The 24,578-nt window shown below is 46.7% G+C and overlaps 1 protein-coding gene across 1 annotated transcript in view; it reads right to left on the reverse strand.

Annotated features, from left to right (window-relative positions):
* The window catches only part of ATP1B1 (ATPase Na+/K+ transporting subunit beta 1), a 28,681-nt gene extending 6,070 nt beyond the window's left edge, over positions 1-22,611 (reverse strand). The window contains exons 1-4 of the mRNA XM_008978285.5: positions 22,063-22,611; positions 17,499-17,627; positions 4,053-4,208; positions 1,690-1,874 (exon numbers count right to left, since the gene is read on the reverse strand). Coding sequence (XP_008976533.1) covers positions 1,690-1,874; positions 4,053-4,208; positions 17,499-17,627; positions 22,063-22,159 — 567 coding nt within the window. The 5' untranslated portion in view covers positions 22,160-22,611. The remainder of the gene's footprint in view (positions 1-1,689; positions 1,875-4,052; positions 4,209-17,498; positions 17,628-22,062) is intronic.
* Positions 22,612-24,578: the final 1,967 nt, after the last annotated feature.

The raw sequence follows: 24,578 nt of genomic DNA on the forward strand, positions 1-24,578 counted from the left end.
CCCCGTCTGAGAAGTGAGGAGCGTCCTCCCTCCTCGTCCGGGAGGGAGGTGGGGGGGTCAGCCCCCCGCCTGGCCAGCCGCCCCATCCGGGAGGCGAGGGGTGCCTCTGCCCAGCCGCCCCTACTGGGAAGTGAGGAGCCCCTCTGCCCGGCCAGCCGCCCCGTCCGGGAGGGAGGTGGGGGGGGTCAGCCCCCCGCCTGGCCAGCCGCCCCATCTGGGAGGGAGGTGGGGGGGTCAGCCCCCCGCCCGGCCAGCCGCCCCATCCGGGAGGGAGGTGGGGGGATCAGCCCCCCACCTGGCCAGCCGCCCCGTCCGGGAGGGAGGTGGGGGGATCAGCCCCCCGCCCGGCCAGCCACCCTGTCCAGGAGGTGGGGGGCGCCTCTGCCCGGCCGCCCCTACTGGGAAGTGAGGAGCCCCTCTGCCCGGCCAGCCGCTCTGTCTGGGAGGGAGGTGGGGGGGTCAGCCCCCCGCCAGGCCAGCCGCCCCGTCCGGGAGGGAGGTGGGGGGGTTAGCCCCCCACCTGGCCAGCCGCCCCGTCCGGGAGGTGAGGGGCACCTCTGCCCGGCCGCCCCTACTGGGAAGTGAGGAGCCCCTCTGCCCGGCCAGCCGCTCTGTCTGGGAGGGAGGTGGGGGGGTCAGCCCCCCGCCCGGCCAGCCGCCCCGTCTGGGAGGGAGGTGGGGGGGTCAGCCCCCCGCCCGGCCAGCCGCCCCGTCCGGGAGGGAGGTGGGGGGGTCAGCCCCCCGCCGGGCCAGCCGCCCCGTCGGGGAAGTGAGGGGCGCCTCTGCCCGGCCGCCCCTACTGGGAAGTGAGGAGCCCCTCTGCCCGGCCAGCCGCCCCGTCCGGGAAGGAGGTGGGGGGATCAGCCCCCCACCTGGCCAGCCGCCCCGTCCGGGAGGGAGGTGGGGGGGTCAGCCCCCCGCCCGGCCAGCCGCCCCGTCCAGGAGGTGAGGGGCGCTTCTGCCCGGCCGCCCCTACTGGGAAGTGAGGAGCTCCTCTGCCCGGCCACCACCCCATCTGGGAGGCGTACTCAACAGCTCATTGAGAACGGGCCATGAAGACAATGGCGGTTTTGTGGAATAGAAAGGGGGGAAAGGTGGGGAAAAGATTGAGAAATCGGATGGTTGCCGTGTCTGTGTAGAAAGAGGTAGACATGGGAGACTTTTCATTTTGTTCTGTACTAAGAAAAATTCTTCTGCCTTGGGATCCTGTTGATCTGTGACCTTACCCCCAACCCTGTGCTCTCTGAAACATGTGCTGTATCCACTCAGGGTTGAATGGATTAAGGGCGGTGCAAGATGTGCTTTGTTAAACAGATGCTTGAAGGCAGCATGTTGGTTAAGAGTCATCACCACTCCCTAATCTCAAGTACCCAGGGACACAAACACTGCGGAAGGCCGCAGGGTCCTCTGCCTAGGAAAACCAGAGAACTTTGTTCACTTGTTTATCTGCTGACCTTCCCTCCACTATTGTCCTGTGACCCTGCCAAATCCCCCTCTGCGAGAAACACCCAAGAATGATCAATAAAAAAGAAAAAAAAAAAAAAAAAAGTTTTTGGTGTTACTCTACCGGCTAGGTTTCAAAGTCAGCACTGAGTATACTTTAAAACTATCTTACATGGTCTTCTCAGATCAATTAAGTACTTAGTGTAAATGACTCATCTAAATTCTATCATTTAAAATATTACTTGCCTTAGGTTTGAAGCCTAGCACTCGGTTGAGCTTTATAATAATGCATGGTTTGCCCTCTTTGTAGCCATAAGTTTCATCATTTAATCCAGAGCAATTTCCCAGCCATTCAAGCTTGAATCTGCAGACCTTTCGCTCTCCTCGTTCATGATTAAAGTCTCCTCGTTCTTTCGGTTCACTGGGCACATCTAAAAATAAAAACACAACTTTTATATTGTACCAGCAATTCCCTTAGCAGTTCTAAGAAAAAGAAACTGTCTTCCTTGTCATAGTTACCTATTCTGAGAGTACGCTATTCTGCATTTAATGCATGATCTGAATTAAGCAAGATCTCCAGGAAAACCATCTCTCACCTCTTCACTCATATTAAAAGATATTTTACCAAAAGGAATAGGTGGTATATGGCCCCACACCAAAGCTTCATAGTACTTGATCAGCACATAATATTTAGTCTCTGGCAATATTTCCCTTCTTTTAAATAATGGATTATTTAGAAGCTATTTAGAAGACTGAAAGGAGACGGATCACACTGCATGAGTAGCATCATTCACACTGGCTTAGCTCAGTAACAGGGATATTATAATCAGAATACAAAAGGACTGTCAATAATTTTCAGAACTAGGTTTTTTTTTTGGTCAGAATTTTTAAGAAGGAACTGGTATTTTCCTTTTCAACCACCACCTAAGGGTTTTTTTGAGACAGGGTCTCACTCCGTGGCCTAGGTTGGAGTGCGGCAGCATGATCATGGCCCACTGCAGCCTCAACCTCCTGGGCTCTAAAGATCCTCCCACCTCAGCATCCTGAGTAGCTGGGACTACAGGCGTGTGCCACCCTGTGGCTAGTTTTTTTTAATTTTGCAGAGACTGGGGTCTTGCTATGTTGCCCAGGCTTTTTTGATTTGAGTTTCTGCCTTTTAAAGCTATGCATTAAGCATTTGCTGGACTGAGAAATTTTATTCTGGCATTTTTAATTCAATCCTCATATAAAAGCCAGAAAAAGACCAAGTGAATATAGAATTCAAAGTTAATTGTATAGCATGCTGGAGGAAAATAATGCAAATACCATAATTTATGTATAGTTTTTAAATTCACAAATGAACTATTTTCCCTTCAAATAGCGAAGAGTCTGAATTTAGACTATCTCCTTGAAGTGATTCACCCTGATTATCCCTCAGGCCTTTTAATTACTGCAAAGTAAGATGAAAACCTCATTTAAATTCTAATGAGAAAAATTCACACTGAACATGTTCTTTTAAGTTACTAAATATTTCCAAAATAACTTAAAATGGCAATTCGCTCCATACTCTGACCAAGCCACAGCCTGCCTTATAAAGAACTGGAGTTGGTAAATGCTTGAATTGAATCAGAAGGGATGATATTACCTAGTAAAACTCAGAGAGATGTTTTATGTTTGTTTTTTTTTAACGTTTTTGAGACAGGGTCTCACACTGGTGCCCAGGCTGGAGTGCTGTGGCGTTATCATGGCTTATTGCAGCCTCGACCTCCCAGGCTCAAGTGATCCTCCCACTTCGGCCTCCCAAGTAGCTGGGACCACAGGTACACACCACCACACCCAGCTAACTTGTCTTATTTTTTGTAGAGATGGGGTCTCACTGTGTTGCCCAGGTTGGTCTCGAACTCCTAGGCTCAAGCAATCCTCCCTCCTCAGCCTCCCAAAGTGCAAGGATTACAGGCATGAGCCACTGCACCCAGCAAGAGTATTTTTTTGTGGAAAGAATGAGAACATGGACTGGAAAATTCACAGTCCAGGTAGTAAGAGTGAGGACATGTATTCATGTCAATGACTTAATGAAACTAAGAGCCTCTCTTTACCCTTCATAAGTCATTTCCTTATCCAAAACGATCAGCTGCCTAACACATATTTCATTATCTATCCCAACCAGGATCAATAAAAGTATACCCTGACCATACATCCTCCTTCATGAATGCCAGTGCAGTGATAGCTAATCACACCAAAAGGTCTTTCTGATGAGAGAAGGCCCTGTGCACTCTTCTATAGGGAGAACTTTTTGGGGGAAGATAAGGAAATAAGTAGCTGTACTTTTCAACGGATGTAAGAGAAAGAAAACCGGAATTGCTGTCTTGGGTCTGAATAGTAAAAAATAGTACCTAGGAGTGTTTTAAAGTAAGACACCTTTCCAGTGCAGAAAACAGTCATACTTGAGGCTGTACTGTTTTTCATTGTGTCTTCCTGCTTTTTTAAAAAAAAGCGTCTAAATATGGCCAGAGTTCAATCTTTCATTATTTCAGGATTATCTCTCGATCATTAAACAAAAAATAGAAGTGGGAAATAAGAGTTAAAGAGAAAGAAAACTAGCCACAAACATCTACAATGAGTCTACTTACCGCCACAATCTTCAAAAATCATGTCATCCCTCTGGGCTGAATCTTTGTACTTTTCCAGGAACCTAACTATGTTCAGCACATATGCCTCATAGCTCTTGGGATCATTAGGACGAAAGGAAATTTCAGTCTTCTGGATCTGAGGAATCTGTGTTAATCCTAGACCAGGCAGAGAGAAAATGATTAGTAGGAAGGCAGAAACCAAGACAATTCAAAAGTAGACTTTCCACATACAAAACATACTTTGCTAACTCCACTTGGCTAAAAAGAAAGGGTCTTGCCTCCCTTGTTAAATCACTCCTCTGGCATTTAGATTAGGTAACCCCAAGTACCAGTGACTATGCTTTAATATCACAGATCAGTTAATTTCCATAGCAACACTTCATGGTAGGCATCACCTCCATTTTATGAATGACAACACTGCTTGCACTGAAAGATTAACTACCTGGGCCAAGGCTGCACAGAAAGTGGTAGAACCAGAATTCCAACCCAGGTGTGCTGTACTCCAAAGCCCATTATGTTTCTAGTACCCCAACGTGCACAGTTTTTTTAAATACCCTGCTAGCTAGCATTGTGTGCAGGTGGCTTTACCCTTCCTAATTACATGTAAGCCTTGGACACAGAGGTGTTCTTTTATAATCCTTATTGTCAGTAAATGTATAACCATTCCAAATTCTCTAGACTCAAGCCTACCTAACCAAGATATTTCTTTGGATCTTTTAACCTAAACGGGAAGAATTTGGGACATACATACAGTAACCACAAATGCTTTCCAATCTGAACGTCTCAGCATGTCAGTGCCGGTCAGATAAAATTCAAAGTCCATATGCCTTGGGTTTGCACTCCCTAAAACTCTGTTACATTCTTTAATATCCAAAAGCCTCTGCCTTCATGAGACTTCCTGGATGGGTATGTGAACCACACTACACAGCACTACTCAGGAGCAATGGTTGGAAAAGTCCATCACAACTGCATTTTATTGTAGGACTGCCAAATAAAAGATGCCTGGTTACATTTGAATTTTAGATAAGCAAAGAACATTTTTTAAAAAAAATATATAAGTATGTCCCAAATGCTATGTGGGACACACTTACATTTAAAAATTATTGTTTATCTGAGGCCGGGCATGGTGGCTCATGCCTATAATCCCAACACTTTGGGAGGCCAAGATGGGTGGATCACCTGAGATCCAGAGTTTGAGACCAGCCTGGCCAACATGGTGAAACTCCGTCTCTACTAAAAATACAAAAATTAGCCAGGCATGGTGACACACACCTGTAATTCCAGCTACTCAGGAGGCTGAGGCAGCAGAATCACTTGAACCCGGGAGGCGGAGGTTGCAGTGAGCCAAGATCGTGCCACTGCACTCCAGTCTGGGTGACAGAGACTCTATCTCAAAAAAAAAAAAATCTATATATATAGATAGATAGAAAGAGATATATATAAATATATATATATATAGAGAGAGATATAGTTTAACTGAAATTCAAACTTAAGTGGGCACCCTGTATTTTTATTTATTAAATCTGGCAACTTGATTCTACTCCTCACTCCCAGATCTCCCCTCTCTGTGTGGGGCCCATAAGGGGGCACATAATCACTATCCTTGATAAGTGACTCTACCCTGGCTTCCCACCCCCACCTCCCAGCAGGTCAGGAAAGCACCTATGTCACTATCATTTAGGGGCTTGTCAAACATGCAGTCTCAGAGACTCCCCTCCAGACCTACAAAATCCTAATCTCTAAGAAAGAGATTTGAGAATCTGTTTAATAAGTACGAAAAGATCTTTAAACACCCTTGGCTTAGAACTGCTTCTCTAGGGAATTATAATCTGAGAGTGGCAACAGTGACTCAGATATGAAGACAAGACGTTAACGAATGTGGAAGTGATAACTAGAGTGCGGCACCATTTGTAGGGCTTGAGAAGCAGGCATCAGTAAGGCTCGACTAAATGCTATTCTTTCTAGTGATTGAGGATGCTTTAAAAGTGGTTACATAATGAGGTGGGCTCAGGGGGTTGTATAGATATGCTTTTTCACACATGTCGTTCCCTAGAGGAATGGAAGGGATAGAGAGGAAGACAAGTAATCACTGGAGCAAGGCACAGGGGTGCCCAGGGCAAAGGACTTAAGGACATTAACAATCATCTTCAGGCCAGGTGCAGTGGCTCATGCCTGTAATCACAGCACTTTGGGAGGCCAAGATGGAAGGATCGCTTGAGCCCAGGAGTTCAAGACCAGCCCAGGCAACCTAGCAAGACCCTATCGCAATTAAAAAAAAAAATCATCCTGAAAAGGATGATGTAGAACCTGAAGAATTATGGGGGACAAAAATTTCAACAGTGATAGAAATGAATCAAAGGGGAAGTAGCAGAATTTGCTCATAAAAATCTTCAGTTTAAAATAAACACAGATTACAGTTTAAAATTTTGTAAAAATGCCTACAAGCCATAATTTTTAGTATTTCTAAAGCAATTTAAATATACCCTGAACAATCTTTTTCTATGTTAAAATTGGCATTGTGATCATTTATGGTGCAAAACAGCAGTATTGTAAAGAGAAGAGATACCTGCAAAAATAAAGGTGAGCAGAAGCTTCCACAGATAGTTAATGCTTGAGACAGCAATGGTAAACAGAGTTACCCAGTGAAATGGGGAAGTCGGGTAGGGAGGGTCACTCCTGGTTTGAGTTGTAAATAAGACACTTAAGTCAAGGTGACTTGCCTGGACCTGGGGGAAGTACACCAGCAGACCCAAAGCCAGAGGCTCAACAAAATTCAGAATGGGAGAATCCTGGAGTCAGGAGAGAATGGAGCCTTGAGGGACAGTCATGCTGAGGGGCCACCGGAAGAGCCAGTGCATAGGCAGCCAGAGAGAGAGACAAATGCCTGTGCATCGCTCAGGCAGGAGGTCTGCAGGAACCTCCTCCAAGTATTCTGTGTGATGTTTGGGAGTCAGGAACAGAAATGGACTTATGTACACAAGGTTAAACAGTGTTTCCAGGCTTGGGAAAGACAAGGCAGGAGGGTGGTGGATGGCTAGACAAGTGAAGGAGAGCAAATGTCAGAAACCAAGGAGGGATCTCATCTGACCTTCAGGGAAGGTCAGGGGAAGAACCACAGCCAGGGGACCATAGGGACATTGGTGTGATAAACAACAATTATGCAAGCTGTGGTCCATCAGCAGAGGGCGGGATGCAGCAAAAGCCAAAATATAAACAAGCCTGATACTGAGATTTGGAGAGTCTCACCTAACAAGCTGAAAGGAGGAGTGACCCTAGAAGGTCACGTTGAGAGTAAACATGGTAAAACCTGGATTGCGAAGCAAGTGTCACAAACATCCTTGTTCTCCCTGGCCTGGCTTCAGTGAGCCTCTCCAGTGGTTTGCCTCTCACTTTCTGGCTGCTTGCATTCTCTCTTCCAGTGGCTGCTCAAGGTTCCATTACTTTGATATGAGTATGAGGAATAGTGATGCCATTTCTCAGATTCTCCCACACACAAAAAAAGGAGAGTAAGAACAGGAGGAGGTATTATGCTGAGCGCTTTTCATTCCTTCACGATGTCAAGTCCACGGTTTCCACTATTAAAAGTGACCAGGGGACATGTGTCAGACTCAAAACATCAGCAACTCTCACTCAGTCCTCTGGGCTCTTTACTAACAAAATGATAAGGCTAGTGCATTCCCCAGGAGCCTAGAGGCTATGACCAAAACTAAGTTCATGTTTACTGATAGACTATGACAAATCTTTCTTGTAAGTGCCTCTGTTGTAAATCATCTAGGATATGGCCGGGAATGGTGGCTAATGCCTGTAATCCCAGAACTTTGGGAGGATGAGTTGGGTGGATCACTTGAGGCCAGGAGTTCGAGACCAGCCTGGCCAACATGGTGAAACCCCATCTCTACTAAAAACACAAAATTAGCCAGGCATAGTAGCACATGCCTGTAATCCCAGCTACTTGGGAGGCTGAGGCACGAGAATCGCTTGAGCCCAAGAGGCAGAGGTTGCAGTGAGCTGAGACAGCACCACTGCACTCCAGCCTGGGCAACAGAGCAAGACTCTGTCTCCAAAAAAAAAAAAAAAAAAAAAAAAAAAAAAAAAAAGAAAAGAAAAAGAGAAAGAAAAAAAAATCTAAGGTCACATTTGTGAAAATAATAGGTATTACTGTTACATGAAGTGGTACTACTGGCCCAGAAGAGAGTTATATACACAACTGGCCTCATGTCTCTCTAGACGGGGCAAATAAGAAATAATGAAAACCAAGTAATGGAATCACATCCCTTTCAACCTGAAAGCCCAAATTTTTCAGTAAGCATAGCTCATGATCTAAGCCAGTCAAGTTTATAATTACTTTGTGAGGGAAACATAGATGCAGGCTGCTTGAAGAATCTTGACTTTGCTCTTACAGAAGCATCAGAAACTAGTGAAAACAAGAAAGCAAGGGGTGAAACATAAGACAGCTAAGCACGGAGTCTTAGAACCCTGTGACTTGCCCAGCTGGATTAGACCCTAGGCCAAAGCCTCTGCCCTGTCCTTTCCATTTTAAGTAACAGAGAACCTTGGTAGAAGGAGCCGAGGAATGACAGATAAACCCCAGAAAGCTCAGTCATGTCTTACTCTGTTTTGTGAGCTCATGTTTCCCTCTGGAGTCTGAGGGGTCTTAGACGGTGGTAACTAACATAAGCCTCAATGACCATCCTTTTAAGATACAGAGCTTTTGATCCAAACGTCATTTCCAGTAAAAAAACAGATGGTCTGGGTTTAGGTCATGCAATCAGCTCACACATGCTTACTACATAAACAAATGTCCAGGAGGCCACGCCACAGTCAAGTGGCCGCTGCCTCCTTAGTAGCTCTTCTGCTCTCTTTCCTCACATTTCCACAAGGTCTCTCACTCCATCACCCACTATCTCTGCCTCCTCTCTTTTCTTTATCCGAAGCCTGATGGCCTGAGAACTTCTCCTGGAAATTACCACAGATCAGCCCCCGGGTCTGTTCTGTTCTGGATAGTCTTAATTAGGACAGTTTTTGAGGAGGTCTTCTCCAAACATTAGAAAAATTCCTCTTCTCAAGTTATTTCTCTAAAGCAACTAGATACTCACAAGAGAAAGATGAAAGACCTTTGAAAGGATGTCCAAATCCTTTAAATCATTTACTTTAGAATTATCAGACTGTTAAGAAGAGATAGAAAGCAATGGGATTGGATTTGGTAATTATTACAGACAGTTCCCAACTTACAATGTTTGCCTTATGATTTTTCAGCTTCACAGTGGGTTTAGCAGGGTTAGTAAATGCATTTTTGATTCACAGTATTTTCGACTTACAATGGGTTACTGGAACATAACCCCATCCTAAATCGAAGAGCATCTGCATTTTGAGGCCACACCCAAATTCTCCAACCATGACATTCTCCAAGGGCTGCACAAATCCCACCTTGCTGACTGGAGTTCTCATGAGTCATTTCACACTAGACCAGACGCTTTCTCCCATCATGCCCCTCTTTCTACTGCCCACTTCTGAAAGTTGTTAGTTATGACTCTGGACAAGGATGAGCTCTGTTTGCAGTGGTAACTCCCAGAGGGCCAAAGACAGCAGAACACCCAATCGCTGGCACGCAATTTCAAGTTATATTCCAGGAAACAAATCTAACCTTTTCCCTCTCCAGTCTTCTAAACTTGAATTTACATTAACCACCCTGAGCTCTAGAGACAGCTTTGTTCTGATAGGATCATTTGCCTTAAGCTATATATCATTAATTAATAAAGCCACTTGAAGAGGCAGAAATCATAATCTGGATATGTAAAATTCTAATATTTGGTTTTCAATGAGTATTTCAACTTTACATAAGATTTAGATTTAAAAAAAACTTCTGGCTTCCCACTTGCTTTTCAAAGACACATTTACCTGTCTTTGGTCCCCACCTCTTGAGAAATAAGGAAGATCCTCCATGTTTAGCTTTAGTAAGTGTTGATAGCACAAGGGGGAAAAGGCTTGAGGGAAAGGATTTTGTTTCTTTAGGTTTATAATGTAGCAAGTTCATCATTTCTCAATCTACATGTGAGTTTAAAGTATTTAAACTAGAATGTAGCCATTTCAACCTTGTAAGTTATTCAAATGCACAGCTGCTTGCACCTGTCATTTAATACATCTGATGAATCACTAGATCAAATCTCTAAATAGGAATCATTTCCCATGGAAACCTCCAGGAAGGTACCCATATGACTGAGAAGGGCACAGGAAGCAAAGAAATGCTTTTAAATGTAGCCATGCACAAATCACGTGTCTCCTATACATTCCGAGTTGAAAAGTAATTTCCAATTAAAAAAAAATACAGAGAGGTATGAATTCATACATACTCACATCCTTTAAGTGCCACTCTGTAGGACCTAAGATATTTCTGGATTTTGTTTGTTTATTTTTGTTTTATATCTGTGGGTTGGTATCAACTTACCTAGCAAAGTAAGGGGAGAGGCACAGAAAAAAGGCACCTTTGCACTTTCTGGAAACTAGCCACCTTTGACTCACCTTCTGCCTCCAGCTCCCAGACTCAGGCTCTGAGATTAGCAAGGAATAAATCTCCCTGCCTGCAGGCAGGGTCACATTCACACCCTCCGACACTCAGAATCTGCTCCCTTTACAAAGTCTTAGAAAATTGAATCCCCGGACTGTCTCTACAGCCAATCTGGATGTTTACCAACACTCAGGGTAAAGAAATCATTCCTCCTGTCTAAGCTAAATGCCATGAACTCTGATTTAGGCTCTTCTCTGATCCGTCCTCTTCTTCCTGTGGCTGTATATTCACTTTCAGGCAAGCAGGGAGTTATTTAGTTCAGTTGACCTATCTTTAAAAATGCATATTCCATAGGGGCAAATCCTTGGTATTTTGTATAGCTCATAATTGTGCTTATTCTCAATACAATAAAGGTGCCACTTTTATAAAAGAATAACATAAACAAATAGATAAATCCTAGTATTTTACATTAATTATGCTCAAGGCCAAACTGAAGAGCAAGTACATACAGTATATTTGACATATCTAGATATAAAATATAACATTTGTTAAGTAATATCCTGAAACAAGACACTGCATTCTACATGACATTTGATAAGATCTACTCATGCATGTATGTGGGAAAAAGCTGGATGATACATCCCTGTTCCCTTCATCTCCCCAGCTTCTCACTAGTCTTGACTGCATCCGACAGACCAGCTGGTCATCAGATTACTAGCATGAGAGCACTGACCAACAGTTAAGAGCAACCAGTCCAATAACCCCATCAGATTTTATGGTAAAAGTGGACCTGTCAGGCTACTGCTCTTTCCACCCCACTTTCTATGACCCTTGGGTGAATAGAGCAAAAAATCCTTAAATGAAGCTTCACAAATCCAGCTTTTTTTTTTCCCCCACCATCACTCCCACAGACTTGTTACCTGGTCCTTCCTACTTATCAGGTCTCTGTTCTGCTTACTCATCATACAATGGGCATACAATGTAAGATCTGTTTTTCTGTGGCTCCAAGAACATTTTAAAGTAAATCATTAGGTTTCCTGTGTACCCAAGAGATGACTTACTAGTTGTACCCTTGTCTTTAGAAAGAAATCACCACCTGGGTAGTTGAGTTGTTGAAGCCAAACAGGGTTCCCCCCACAAACCCTTTACCAAGTCATAAGGCTGTGCAGTAGCTTTTGGAAATCTAATTGCCACCAATGCTAACTCATCCACAAATTCTGGGACCAGGTAGACAGGATCCATTTGAGGGTGGGAAGGGAGGAGGAGAGGGAAAGTGAGAGACAGCTGGGTGTATACAGATACATCGCGTCAGCTGAGAGATTACAAAGCAGTGTATTCTAACTGGAAACACCTTACTGGCACTTTGCACTAACAACCCCTCCAAAGTATAAGGAAGCCAAATGTTTCTAATTTCCCCTTATTTCTCCTTTGAAGTGTGAGTGAGAGATAGTAATACAAGTATGAGGTAGTTTGCGGGAGGTGGGGGGAAATTAGGTATTCTGAGACTGACATAATGACTTCTCAGGAATTTTACTTAATCAAGCTGAGATAGAATGATAATGACTTGAACCCTAATGGGTTTTTTGTTTGTTTTGTTTTTGTTTTTGTTTTTTTAGATGGAGTCTTGCTCTAGTTGCCCAGGCTGGAGTGCAGTGGTACGATCTTGGCTCACTGCAACCTCTGCCTTCCGGGTTCAAGTGATTCTCCTGCCTCAGCCTCCCAAGTAACTGGGATTAGAGGTGCCTGCCATCACGCCTAGCTAAGTTTTGTATTTTTAGTAGAGATGTGGTTTCACCATGTTGGCCAGGCTGGTCTCAAAATCCTGACCTCGGGTGATCTGCCTGCCTCGGCCTCCCAAAGTGCTGGAAATACAGGTATGAGCCACTGCGCCAGGCCCCTAATGAGTTTTAAGATTAGATATTTCCTCTTTACAATCAAGATGAAACTGAAACTGCTGGTGGTGCCAGTGTGGTCAGCTGGTCTGCATCCACCCCACTTCTCCTGCCCGATTCTGGTTACCAACAAGCCAAGAATATGACCCTTTGAAAATGTGTCTGCTAGCACTGAGCCGTCTATACTTCAGAGCTAAACAAACAGCCACCCACAACCTCAAAAGAGAGAACAGCAGCATACATTCATACCTGCCTACCAGGAAGCAAGCCAGCTGGGAATCTCCTGGACCCACCGATTGACACACAGTGACCTTCATTTCACTCCACTGTTGCTAAGTGAGCCTGAGGTGGGGGAAGGGCAATGGCGGATGTGAAGAAGAGACTTTTCCATTACACCACTGGGCAGGCAGCAAGGCAAGCAGGGTCAAATCAGGGCCAGGGCTTGGTAAGCCTGAGTGTGTGTGTATATCCATGAGCATGCGTGTGTGTGCACGCTTGCATGTCCGTGGGCATGCACGTGGGTGTGCGTGCCTGTGCCTGCTCAGCCCTCTCCAGCACAGCTAATTGCTGTGTCTCTCCCCAGATCCAACTGCATCAATAGATGAGAAGCGATGCTGCAGAGCAGCACTGCAGGACTGCCTAAGGGGGTCTCCTCTGGAGAAAAGCTTGGCAGGGGCTAACCCAACAAGCATGGGTTTGTTAAAGGGAGAGACTGCACAACAAATACAATGCCATTTAAATTCACTTTAAAATTTTTAAAAACATGTTTCCCAAATGTCTCTTAAACATTTCCATGGAAAGCTAAGGTTTTATTGACTCCATGAAAATCTAAGTGTGCAAAGCATCCCTGTCATATCTGGAAATTTAGTGTCCAAAAAGAAGAAACTGCTGCTTCTAGTAGAAAGATAGGGCTATACAAACCCTGGACCAGGTGCGGTGGCTCACGCCTGTAATCCCAGCACTTTGGGAGGCTGAGGCGGGTGGATCACCAGAGGTCAGGAGTTTGACACCAACCTGACCAATATGGTGAAACCCCATCTCTACTAAAAATACAAAAATTAGCTGGGCATGGTGGCGCACACCTGTAGCCCCAGCTACTCGGGAGGCTGAGGCAGGAGAATCGCTTGAACCCAGGGGGCAGAGGTTGCAGTGAGCCAAGCTCATGCCACTGCACTCCAGCCTGGGCGACAGAAGACTCCCTCTTGAAAAAAAAAAAAAGAAAAAAAACAGAAGTTGCTCTCAACAGCTACCCTACACTTAATACCATTGGTTTTGCCACCATAAAGTACTATTTGCTTTATATATGTTTATCATCTCATTTAGTTCTCACAGAGCATATGATTCCCCACCCCCCTTTTTTTTCTTTTTTTTTTTTTTTTGAGATGGAGTCTTCGCTCTGTCACCCAGGCTGGAGTGCAATGGCACAATTTCGGCTCACTGCAAGCTCCGCCTCCCGGGTTCACGCCATTCTCCTGCCTCAGCCTTCCGAGTAGCTGGGACTACAGGTGCCCGCCACTACGACAGGCTAATTTTTTGTATTTTTTAGTAGAGACCGGGTTTCACTGTGTTAGCCAGAATGGTCTCAATCTCCTGACCTCATGATCCGCCTGCCTCGGAAGTGCTGGGATTACGACGTGAGTCACCACGCCTGGCCCCACCCCTTTTTTTTTAACAGGAGACTTAAAAAAATTTTTTCTGTGTGTGTGGATATGGGGTCTTGCTATGTTGCCCAGGCTGGTCTTGAACCCCTGCCTTCAAAGGATCCTCTTGCTTCAGTCTCTCAAAGTGCTGGGATTACAGGCATGAGCTACCACACCGGCTGCAACACGACTTTGTAAGGAATATCATGTGCATTAAACGGCCACCATTGTTCAGGGCCAAGAAGCTGTACACGTTCACCATTTTTTCTTACATTTCACTTCCATTCTGTAGTTTAGTCTCTCCTCTCAGATTTCATGTTTGGCCTCTCAGTTTATCCAATATTATCGCCATACAGGCCCAAATACACTCACTGCACAATTGCCACTGCTTGATATGGCCACATTCACATGTTATTGAGAAGAGATCCAACTACAAGGTATGCCAGTGTACAAAGGGCAGTCAATACCCAGTCAGGCTGGATTTGCATTCATGCCTCAAATTCAGCTGATAATATTATTAGTAAGTCTTTATATCTTTAAATCATATGCAAACTTTCACACCCACTAGGTGTATCTAACTCAAATTTACAATTTTCCCTCTTTAACTAAACATGAAAATGGAGGCTTTAAAGATACTAATGTGAAGCCAAAAAATTGTCAGGGTATTCTTAAACACATTGTTTGTCTGCATACTTAAGGAGTTATTTCCTATGCAAAATACAAACTTCTAACACGTACTCTGAAAAATGCCAAGGAGGGTCCAGTTAGGATCCCTCAGGCAACACAGGGCCATAAGGGGTGGCCCAAGAGCTGCACTTTGTGGCAGCCGGCACTCTGCTGGCCTGGCCTGATCAAGGTTCGGCACTCTGCTGGCCTGGCCTGATCAAGGTTACTGTCATTTTCATATGAATGTCATGTCCCTTGGTAAAGGCCCCCGAAAAACCCCACAGGGTAAGGCAGGTGAAGAGGAGGGGCCTGGCCTAGACTCTCCTGAAAGGTGATGGGGGAAGGGATGAGGAAAAGAAGAGACAGAAATTACCAGGCCAAAGAACAAGGAAGATGGAGGACTGAGGACTTTTCCTGTGACTCAGACCACAGGACAGGAATGCATTTTTCCAAGATGAGCCACCAGCATTCCTTTGGAGAAGTCAGGGTTTGTCAGGTCAGTCCAACTGCTGTGAGCACACTAAATATAGGTACTAAGAACATGTCTTTTAGGAAGGGGATGGAAGGAAGGGAAGGGAGGCACGGTGAGAGGGTGTTGGAAAGGACTGAGCACTTCAGCCAGTTGATTTACAGGCAAGGTCATTTCCAAGTCCTTACTTACAAGGTTGGGCCCTTTGGCTATTTCTTTTCCAAAGTTAAATTTTCCTTTCTGCAAAGGGCACAAAGAGAATTTTTAGTTTTATTAAAGGCTGACTCCTCAAAGTTTATATAGTCAAAGACCATTTTTTTTTTAATCTAGGAAATGTCCTGAAGAAAATATTTGACTTTGTAGTCGTATTTGGCTTTGAGTATAAGAATTATAAAACAGCAGCAGGCCAGGCATGGTAGCTCATGCTCACACCTCCCAGCACTTTGGGAGGCCGAAGTGGGTGGATCACCTGAGGCCAGGAGTTCGAGACCAGCCTGGCCAACATGGTGAAACCTTGTCTCTACTAAAAATACAAAAATTAGCCAGGCATGGTGGTGCATGCCTATAATCCCAGCTATTTGGGAGGCTGAGACAGGAGAATCGCTTGAACCTGAGAGGCGGAGACTGCAGTGAGCCAAGATTGCGCCACTGCACTCCAGCCTAGGTGACAGAGCAAAACTCTGTCTCAAAAAAAAAAAAAGAATTATAAAATCACATCATGATGGAAGAATTAACTTTTAAATGGCATAACAAAGAACAAAAACAAAATATCCGCACCAATTAAAATTACGACTAATGGTACCACAAAAGTTCTAGCAGAAGAGGACATGAAAAGACACAATGCTTCCCTATCACCAAACCCAACGTAAAACATGTTTCAGCTTCTCTGCATACTCCAGAATTCTTGCTTCGATCTTTCCACAGACCCACCTCTTGTGGAAAACAGTTGCTGGAAACTGGATTATTAAGCAGGTTTAAGTTATGTTATTTACTTACGTGATTTTTTTTTCCACTTCCCCAATCCCTCAGATCTAAATTTATCTGGAAATATTTTGAGTTTTTCTTACAGTGGAGAACTATGTGACTTAGGGCTACACAACAATGCTTGCCACCTCCGTATTTTGAAGATCTTCCTCTGTGAATCCTTCCCACATTCAAGAAGGTGCGCATGAAAAGTCTGTGGCAGGCAGTGGCCCTTGATCTAGGCTGCTCAGGGCCACGTAGATCATCTGAAGATTGTCACCTAAATACAGCTGTTACTAAACCTTTGCCAAGGGAAAGCAGAGAAGGGACAAGTCATTGCCACCCCTCAGCAGCAGCTTCAAGGTCATTCGTAAGTGAGAGCCCGGAAGTTATGCAACACTTTCTCTCTAGGTCCTCCAGACAATGATTTTTACAACAGCCAGATGGTAAATTCACGTTTGTGGCTATTCCACTGCCTTGTCCTATCAGCATCAGGCATGATGGCCGTGGGCCTTTCACGACTGGTGTGAACACACATAGCTCTACACTGATGGCACCCAAGTCACAGCAGGGACTCGTGTGGCAGTTTGCATTTTCTTATAATAATCTTTTTGTTCACCCAAGTTTTTAAGAGCTAAAGGAGACAGTTAATTAAACTACAAAGTGGGACCAGAAAGCTGGCAAATGAGATGCTTATTAAATCAATGGGTATAAATATTGAGAAGTAAGAGTGACTTTGTTCAAGCTCAAACTGCAAATTAACAGCAGGTGGGACAATAGACCCCTAAAGTCATGGCTCCTCTCCCTGTGAGTAGCTGCCCATTCCACAGCTTCTTATCATCTCTAAAAATAAGTTCACCTTTTAAAACAGGAGCCCAAGTGACTTTTTTAAAAGAATTTATCTGAGTCATAGCCCCCCTCAAGAAGTAAAAAAATGTCTGTTAGAGTTGAAAAGGTCTGGAAAGGATCCCACTAACCAAACCCTAGAATATGAAAAATGAGAAGACAGGGGCCCCCATCAGAACTCAATCTGTTCACAGTCACATAGCTGGTGGGTAGCAGGCTGGTCAAGAACCAGGACTCTTCACCCTCACTCTAGAACTGGGCAAATAAGATGTCTGCAATCCGTGGGAGCTCTGCCTGCAATGCGGGTAGGACATCTGGCTGCAGCCGAGAGAAGTTTCTCTTTTCCCTTTTCATGGTTGCTTTAAAACTACATTATAGAGTAATTTTCCAAAGAATTTTTTCTCAATAGAAAAAGTGACACCCATGCTATCTCTGAAGGAATGAAGCTATTCATGTGGATTTTACCTGGCGGGGCCACTCGGTCCTGATATGTGGGCTTAAATTCACTGATGGTGAGCAGCATCACTTGGATGGTTCCGATGAAGATGCCAGCCAGGCAGCCATAAAATATTACGTAGAATAGAAGGATCTTAACTGCAAGAAGAACAGAAACAAAAAGCTGTGATGCAGTCATATGCTCAGAATGAAAGTTTAATCTTCCCACGGATGAACAAGCTTCCTTCCTGGTTCCCCCGGTCCCATGATTTCTTCCTTGTCCAACGTCAAGAGTGCACCTCACCCCACTGACACAGGGTGAAAATCGAGAGGCTGGGCAGCCCTCCACTTGCAGTGTGTATGGGAGGTGGTTAAGGGTAGGAGGAATGTTCAGCTAGAACTAGGATCCTTATATTTTTTATTCCCTAAATTTTAAAAAAAGTATCCATATTTTTTATTCTCAAAATTATAAAAAAAAATCATGAAGATCACCAATAAAATCTAGAGCTATGTTTGGATGCTTATGCAATGAATTTAAAATATGACAGTATACTCCCTTAGAGACCTATGTTTTCTTTGCTTGCATATCCCTTGACATTTAAATACTACAATCCAAGCTCTGCTGTTTCTCCAAATGCTCAGATGCCTGAGGGTTATTTTGCTATGGCAGAGCAATGAATCCTGAGAAACCCAGTGATGATATCCTCCTGTTTTTTTTACTATCACTCTCCCTTGGGTTTGTATTATCAACAAAGCACACTCTTCCCCTCGGAGGACAAGACAAGGGGAAAAAAAGAAAATTCTATAGTGAAAATGACCAGCACATTTTAATTCCATCTTCTGGAACTGGAACAAGAATAATGACTGACTTGCTGGGCTGCATTTTCTTTTTCCCATAGTTAACAAGACAACAGGATGGAGGCTGAAATAGCTGCAAAAGCAAAAAAAAAAAAAAAAAAAGACTCAACACATAGATGGGAATGAGGGTGGCTATCGGTTACTGGTTTACAAGGATTATCTCCCTGATTAGCCGCATAGTAACAGGCTGTACTAGGCATTGCCTGGCAGCCCTGTGCCAGCCAAACAACTCAATGTGAATGCAAAACAGGGAACAAGTGAACTGTAAGGTTATCGAGTCAGAAGCACGACTGCACAAAGGAGCCTTAGGTGACTGCTAAAAAGGTCCAGATCTCATGCATTAAATGCCAGGGTACTTGGGGAAAAGCCACTGAAAAACAGTATTATTGAAAAGAAGTATATGTGGTAGGAGGGGGCCAGAGAGGGAGTGGGCACACAACTGCAGGAATTAGCCTTGTTGCCCTGTCCATACATTTAAAAGCCCAACTTTCCTGTCAGGCACTAAACAGTTAAGGGAAATCAGGCTACAGAGCTGTTAAAACAAGCAAAACACACAAAACCACAGCAAAATGCTTAATCATAATCCTTTTTCTCCTCTATCAAAAGCAAATAACAAGGAAAAAAGCAAAGACAGAAGCAAAGATAAGGAAGAAAGAAAAGGTTGTGTAATCCAGAACTACAGCACCCAACTCAATCACTCCCTCCCCGCAGGACAAGGGTTAAGTGCTGCATTCTGTATCCAAGCAGCAGTAGGCAAATGGCAACGCTGTGACGTCAAGAGATCTGGAAAATTTTTCCAGTGAATGCTCCTAAGAGGTGCAAGAGTTGGTGTAACAGTCAGCAAGACAGCTATCGTAGCCCTGATTCAAGTTTCCTCTTGTTGCCCCCCACCCCCACCTCATCTTGGTGCTCTTAGCTTACCTCCATGTGCCCCTTCGAACAACTGAAACATCTCTATACTCATTCCCTGGACTCCAGATGCCTAATTCTAACAACATAAGAGGGTACATAATTGAGGCTACAGTTTAAAATACAAATAAGAGCAATGGAAAAACAAGTCATTTTGCAAGTACGCCGATTAAGCTCAGAAACAGACAGCCTTTCTATTCTGCCCACACGATATCCTAAGAAAAGTGAGGAATTTTCCCTTTTTGCTCTGAGATGTTAGTTGATAAAATCTCCCTAGTTACTGCCGTGAGGTCACTGGGAGAGAGTGGAGCTACTCAGGACTAGAGGGGCCTATGCAGTGGCTCACTCAGACACGGGCCACCAGGGGCTCCCCACTAGCCAAAAAAAAGGCTAGATAAGTCACACCAACTATCTGGGGTGGCACTGTGAGGGGAGCTGAGAGGCTTCAGAGGCATCTCCCTTTCACGCAATTTTTCTTCTTTTAAAAAAAAGTAATACAGAGGTTTTTTTGGAAAAACAAACAAATGAACAAACAAACAGTGTGTACCCTTCGAAAGGTCACAGGCAGGCATCCAGGCCTAGCTGTAAATATAAAACCTACCAATGTCTGTATTAACCTAATAAAAAGGTAGAAGGCACAAAGTGATTTGCATGCTGTGATTTCTCCAGCAGGTGACAGGCGAGTCTCCTGCGTCCATCTTGGTGAAAATCTACCTATAAGCAAAATCGAGCCAAGGGCATCCTGCCCTCGCCCCAAGGGCATCCATGTTGGGCCCAGTGCTGGAAAAGGGGCATTTTCTCCGTAGGAGACGGTAATTGCTGCCACCTTTTCTACCTAAGAGAGGCTCTGACAGTTTTTACACTGCCAGAAAGGGGCAGACATATTAGCACAAAACAAAAAGGGGATTTTTAGCCCAGCACCTGTACCGTGGAACATGGAAGGGAAGAGGAGGCAAGTACAGCAGTCCTTGGTCTACATTCACAAATCAGCATACTGATAGCTTGCTGGATAGGATATCAAGACATAAAAATTGACACACACGGTCTCTCTTTCTCTCTCTCATGGAGGTGCTGCCCCTTAAATGTCGGCTTAAAAATGAGTCAGTCCATACTGCCTTACCCTCTAAAGCAAGTATTATTCTGAGAAGCATGAAACTGGAATGAGGAAAGATACATATTATACTAAGGGGAAAAAGACAAGAAGGCAAATTTCACAATGTGCCTAGAGTCAATGCAGCCCCTGCCCCTGTGACGCAGCAGGGTCAGACCACCAGAGAAGGAAGCCCCAGCTAACCTGGGGAGAAGGGTGCCCATACCGCAGTGCACCTTCCAGGCCTCCCTCAAGTTACAAGGAGTTGCCAGGGAGCTGTTCATTCTACACACACCCCACAGTTCTTCAGGTTTTCCTTTCCACAGTAAAACACAGGAAACTACCTTTATGCCTGAGACACTATGACAATAATCTCAATGAAGAAGTCTCCCCAAAATAAAATATAAAACAAAAGCTAAAAGCCATTAAAGAACTACATTTTCCATGGCTCAGGGATACCTATGCTTCCCAGTAACACCTTGGAAAGAGGCTTCACCTTGACTAACCTTGAAGTGTGATGCATTATTAACCCTTTAATTTTCAATCAAGAGAGACTCACAGGCTGCATTTTTTTTCTTTACAAAAATTCATATATTCCAGCTTCTTCCATTTCAAAATGTCAGCTAAGCACTATTTCCCTGACTCATTCTCCTGCCGATTCCCACAGATCCTCCCAAGCAGGAACACCAATCGGCCTCTGTTCAGGACTCCCTGAATGACTGCAGTGGTGGTGCCAGTGGTGTTGGTGGTGATGGTCATGATGATGATGATGATGATGATGTTGGAGGAGGAGGGGGCAGTGATGCAGCAGGGGGAGTTCCCTCCCTCCTTCCCTCACGCAGTCACGACTCATAGATTCGCCTACAACTCTGCCCTTCAAAATGACCTTTTTTTTAAAAAAAAAAGTCACCTTTCCGGAGAGGCTGAAAACAAGAAATCTAATTTTCGATGGAAAAAAGTCTATCCAACCAAGCAACAGGCTGCACAAAATATTTTAAGATCAGCTGCTCTGCGTTTATATTCCCTTCACCATAATCAACCCAACCTACTGACTGATCCACAACTGTCTGTGTAGACCTTGAAAACAACCAGACTTTGCCAGGTTTCGGGCCAAAGCTAAGAATCAGAGTCCTGAAATGGAGCTTATTGAACCATTTCTGGGTGGTGATGACTCCAGGGGAGGTCATGGAGGGAAACCCTTAGCCATCGCTGTGAAATACTACAGTGTGGATGGATTCCTCTCCACCCTTCTCTTTCCTCTCTTTTGAGATACGTATTTAGACTAGAAGAAAGATGCTGTAACACACAACCTCGTCTGCATTAGATCCCATCACCTCACGAGGTTCTCTCAAGACCCCAGATCTCATTTTTTTTTTAAGGACTCAGGACACGGGAGAGACAAATGTAGTCTCGCAGAGCCTGACTATTCCCAGGAGTAAAAGGCTCAACCGATGCACGGTAGGAAAGACTGCAAATTACCAAGCCAAGATCGCTACGATATGCATAATCTTCCGCCTGTCGTGTTCCAGCCCCGACCCTGCGCCCCACTCTGGGGACACCGCATTCCGCACAGGACTGCGAGCCCAGGCCGGCGCGACCCAGCAGCGTCCACCACCCTCGCCCCCGCCACCCCGGCCAGCGCGGCGGGTGCGGAACCGGCCGCGGACCCTGCGCAGGGGATGCGCCGCCCGGGAAAGATCAGACGCGGCGGCCGGGAGCTGCGGACCCCGTACTTACACCAACTGCCACCGGTCCTGCCCAGAAACTCCTTCTTCTCTGAGTTCCAGATGAATTTCTTCCAACTGCCCTCCTCCTTGGCTTTCCCGCGGGCCATGGCGATGGCGGGTCAGCAGCTGCCGCGGTCCGGAGGGTGGGTGGCTGCGGCGCGCGCCCTGGCGTCCTCTGCGCCGCTCGGCTTCTCCGGCCTGGCTCTCTGCAGGCAGGACGCGCCGCTGCCGCTGCGGCTCTCGGAGTGCGAGACGCGCGGCGGAGGAGCCAAGGCAGGAGCAAGAGGAGGGGGAGGGGGAGGCGGCGGCGGCGGCGGCGGCGGTGAGGCGGGGGCGGAGGGAGGGACGGCGCAGGCTGCGCGGCTCCGAGCCCCGCACCTATTGGTGGGCGCGCAGCCGCTCGCGGGCTTTCTTTGGTCCGCCGAGCACTCCTCTAGCCCTTGGGGGGTCGGGGGCTCCGCGAACCCGTAGCTGCCGCTCCCGCTGCCACTGGGGACGTGTGCTGGGCCCCCGCCTCCCCTGACCTCTGCAGAGACAGGCCCGGGGTAGGAGAGTCAGAGAGGGAAGGACGGACAAGCGGACTGCGGGGCGCCACCGGCACTCCCGCCAGGAGCCGAAGAATTGGCTGCGCCAGCCCTACCTTTACTATATACCGCGCCCCGGCGGCCGTGCGCCCCGCCCTCTAGCGGCCCGGTGGCCAATCGCCGGCGCGAGGGGCAGGGACTCGGCCCGAGAGGGCGGGTTCGGGGCCGGCACAAAGGAGCCGCCGGGGCTAGAGGGGCCGCTTGGATCGCTGGGCGCGGGGCGTTGGGCGCGGGGCGAGGAGGAGGCGGGGGCGGCGGTGAGGGACGCGCAGGCAGCGCCGCGCAGCCCCCTCCCAGCTCCCGGCTGGGCGTGAACCGCCCCTTCCGTGGCTGGGGGATCCGCACCTGGGTCGCCCGGAGCCTCGAGGACCCCAGCCCGGCAGTCCTGGCCCAGCCTCCACGCCTGCCTGCCCGCCCGCGCTTTCGGCCTCCCTGGGCTGTGGGTCCACCCCTCCTGGGCGCTGGCGGGGGGGGGGAAGGTCACTCCGGGACGCCGGACTGGCGAGGACTCTGCCCAGCTCCGCCCCGCCTCCCGCTCCTGCACCTGCCGCCCCCTCTTACTCCCCGCCACTGCGGTTGCAGTTCCGGCCCTTCCCTCTTCTTTGCAGGCCAGCCCAGCCGGCAGCCCCGGTTCCTGACTGCCCGGCTGTGCCCCTTGTGGGCGGCCTGAACCACCTCGAGCAGGACAATTGCCAAACCCACCCAGGGCGGTAGCCCGGAGCTAGGGCTCGGGAGGGGTAGCCCGCAGTGAGTTGTCCCGTAGAAACCAATTGAGACTCACGCCAGTCTAGACCCCAGGCAACAATATCTGCACGTGACCCAGCCACCGAGGACTTTCTTGGTGCCCGGTCGGCGGCGGGTATTCTCATTGGCATGCTTTTATGCCCCCTTGGGGGTATCGATCCCTTTGTTCTGCTGTAAAATTCTTGGAGCCAAAGGACCTTTGGGAAAACCTAGCGCATAGGGCAAGATGTTGCAGACCTGGGGCATAGAGTACCCCTTCCCACTCTTTGTCCGCTGTTGCTGGAAAGCCAAACTCTTGGTTTCATCCCTCTCCTATGAGCCCCCAAGCAGCTTTATACATCCCTCTGAGGGCAGTGACACAGCAGAAAACACCGGGATGCTTCTGCTTCCACTGCAGAGAAGCCCTATCCCCAGGGGCCATCATGGCCCATCTTGACGTCCCAGCCCCATATCAGAGAATTCCCCAATACCAGGATGCTTGTCCTTGTCCTGGCCACCCTTCTGTCCCCAAGGTCAACCTCGCTGGCATAAAGACAAGCCCGAACTGATTAAGAATGAGCATTTTTCTAATCCTTCTCCAAGCTCGCCTGCAGGACCTGTGCAAACCTAAACATTCCTGAAATTCGGAGGAGAAGCGACCACCTATCCACCAAGCCCCAGTGGGGGAGGCTGCAGGGCTCTGTCAAGGGCATCCGAGAGAGAGAACAGCTTATTGAGAAAGGAAGCCACCTCTCGTTTAGCCCCTGTAATGTTTATGTTGGAAAAACCCCAGCTTGGTAGTACGAGAGCTGCAGGAAGATGCTGCACTTGCGGGTATGATGACCCTGGTCCCCTTCAGGCAGAAGTTACCTTATCGAGTAGTTTTCCAGCGGGACAGGTTGCTGGGAAGGGTACGTGTTGTTGAGTGTCCATTACTGTAACAGGAGGGAAAACCTGTAGGCAGAATCAGCAAAAAGAGATGAGTGGGGGAAGGGTAGCATGGGAAGGGATGAGGCGGTTCTGGGAGGTGGTGGTGCCCTTACTTGTGCCCACTCCGTTCCTGTACCTTGATTCCCAACCCCCCTTCCAAAAGAAGCATATGGTAAGACAAAATATATAAAGAGAGTCTCCAGTGACAGATTTTCTTTTTTCCTAAAACAAGTGTCCTACCTTAGCTCTTCAGAGGTGTAGCAAACACCCAGTAGACTGATGCTTGGTC

Source organism: Pan paniscus, chromosome 1 (genome assembly GCF_029289425.2).
Source record: "Pan paniscus chromosome 1, NHGRI_mPanPan1-v2.0_pri, whole genome shotgun sequence".
NCBI lineage: Eukaryota > Metazoa > Chordata > Mammalia > Primates > Hominidae > Pan > Pan paniscus.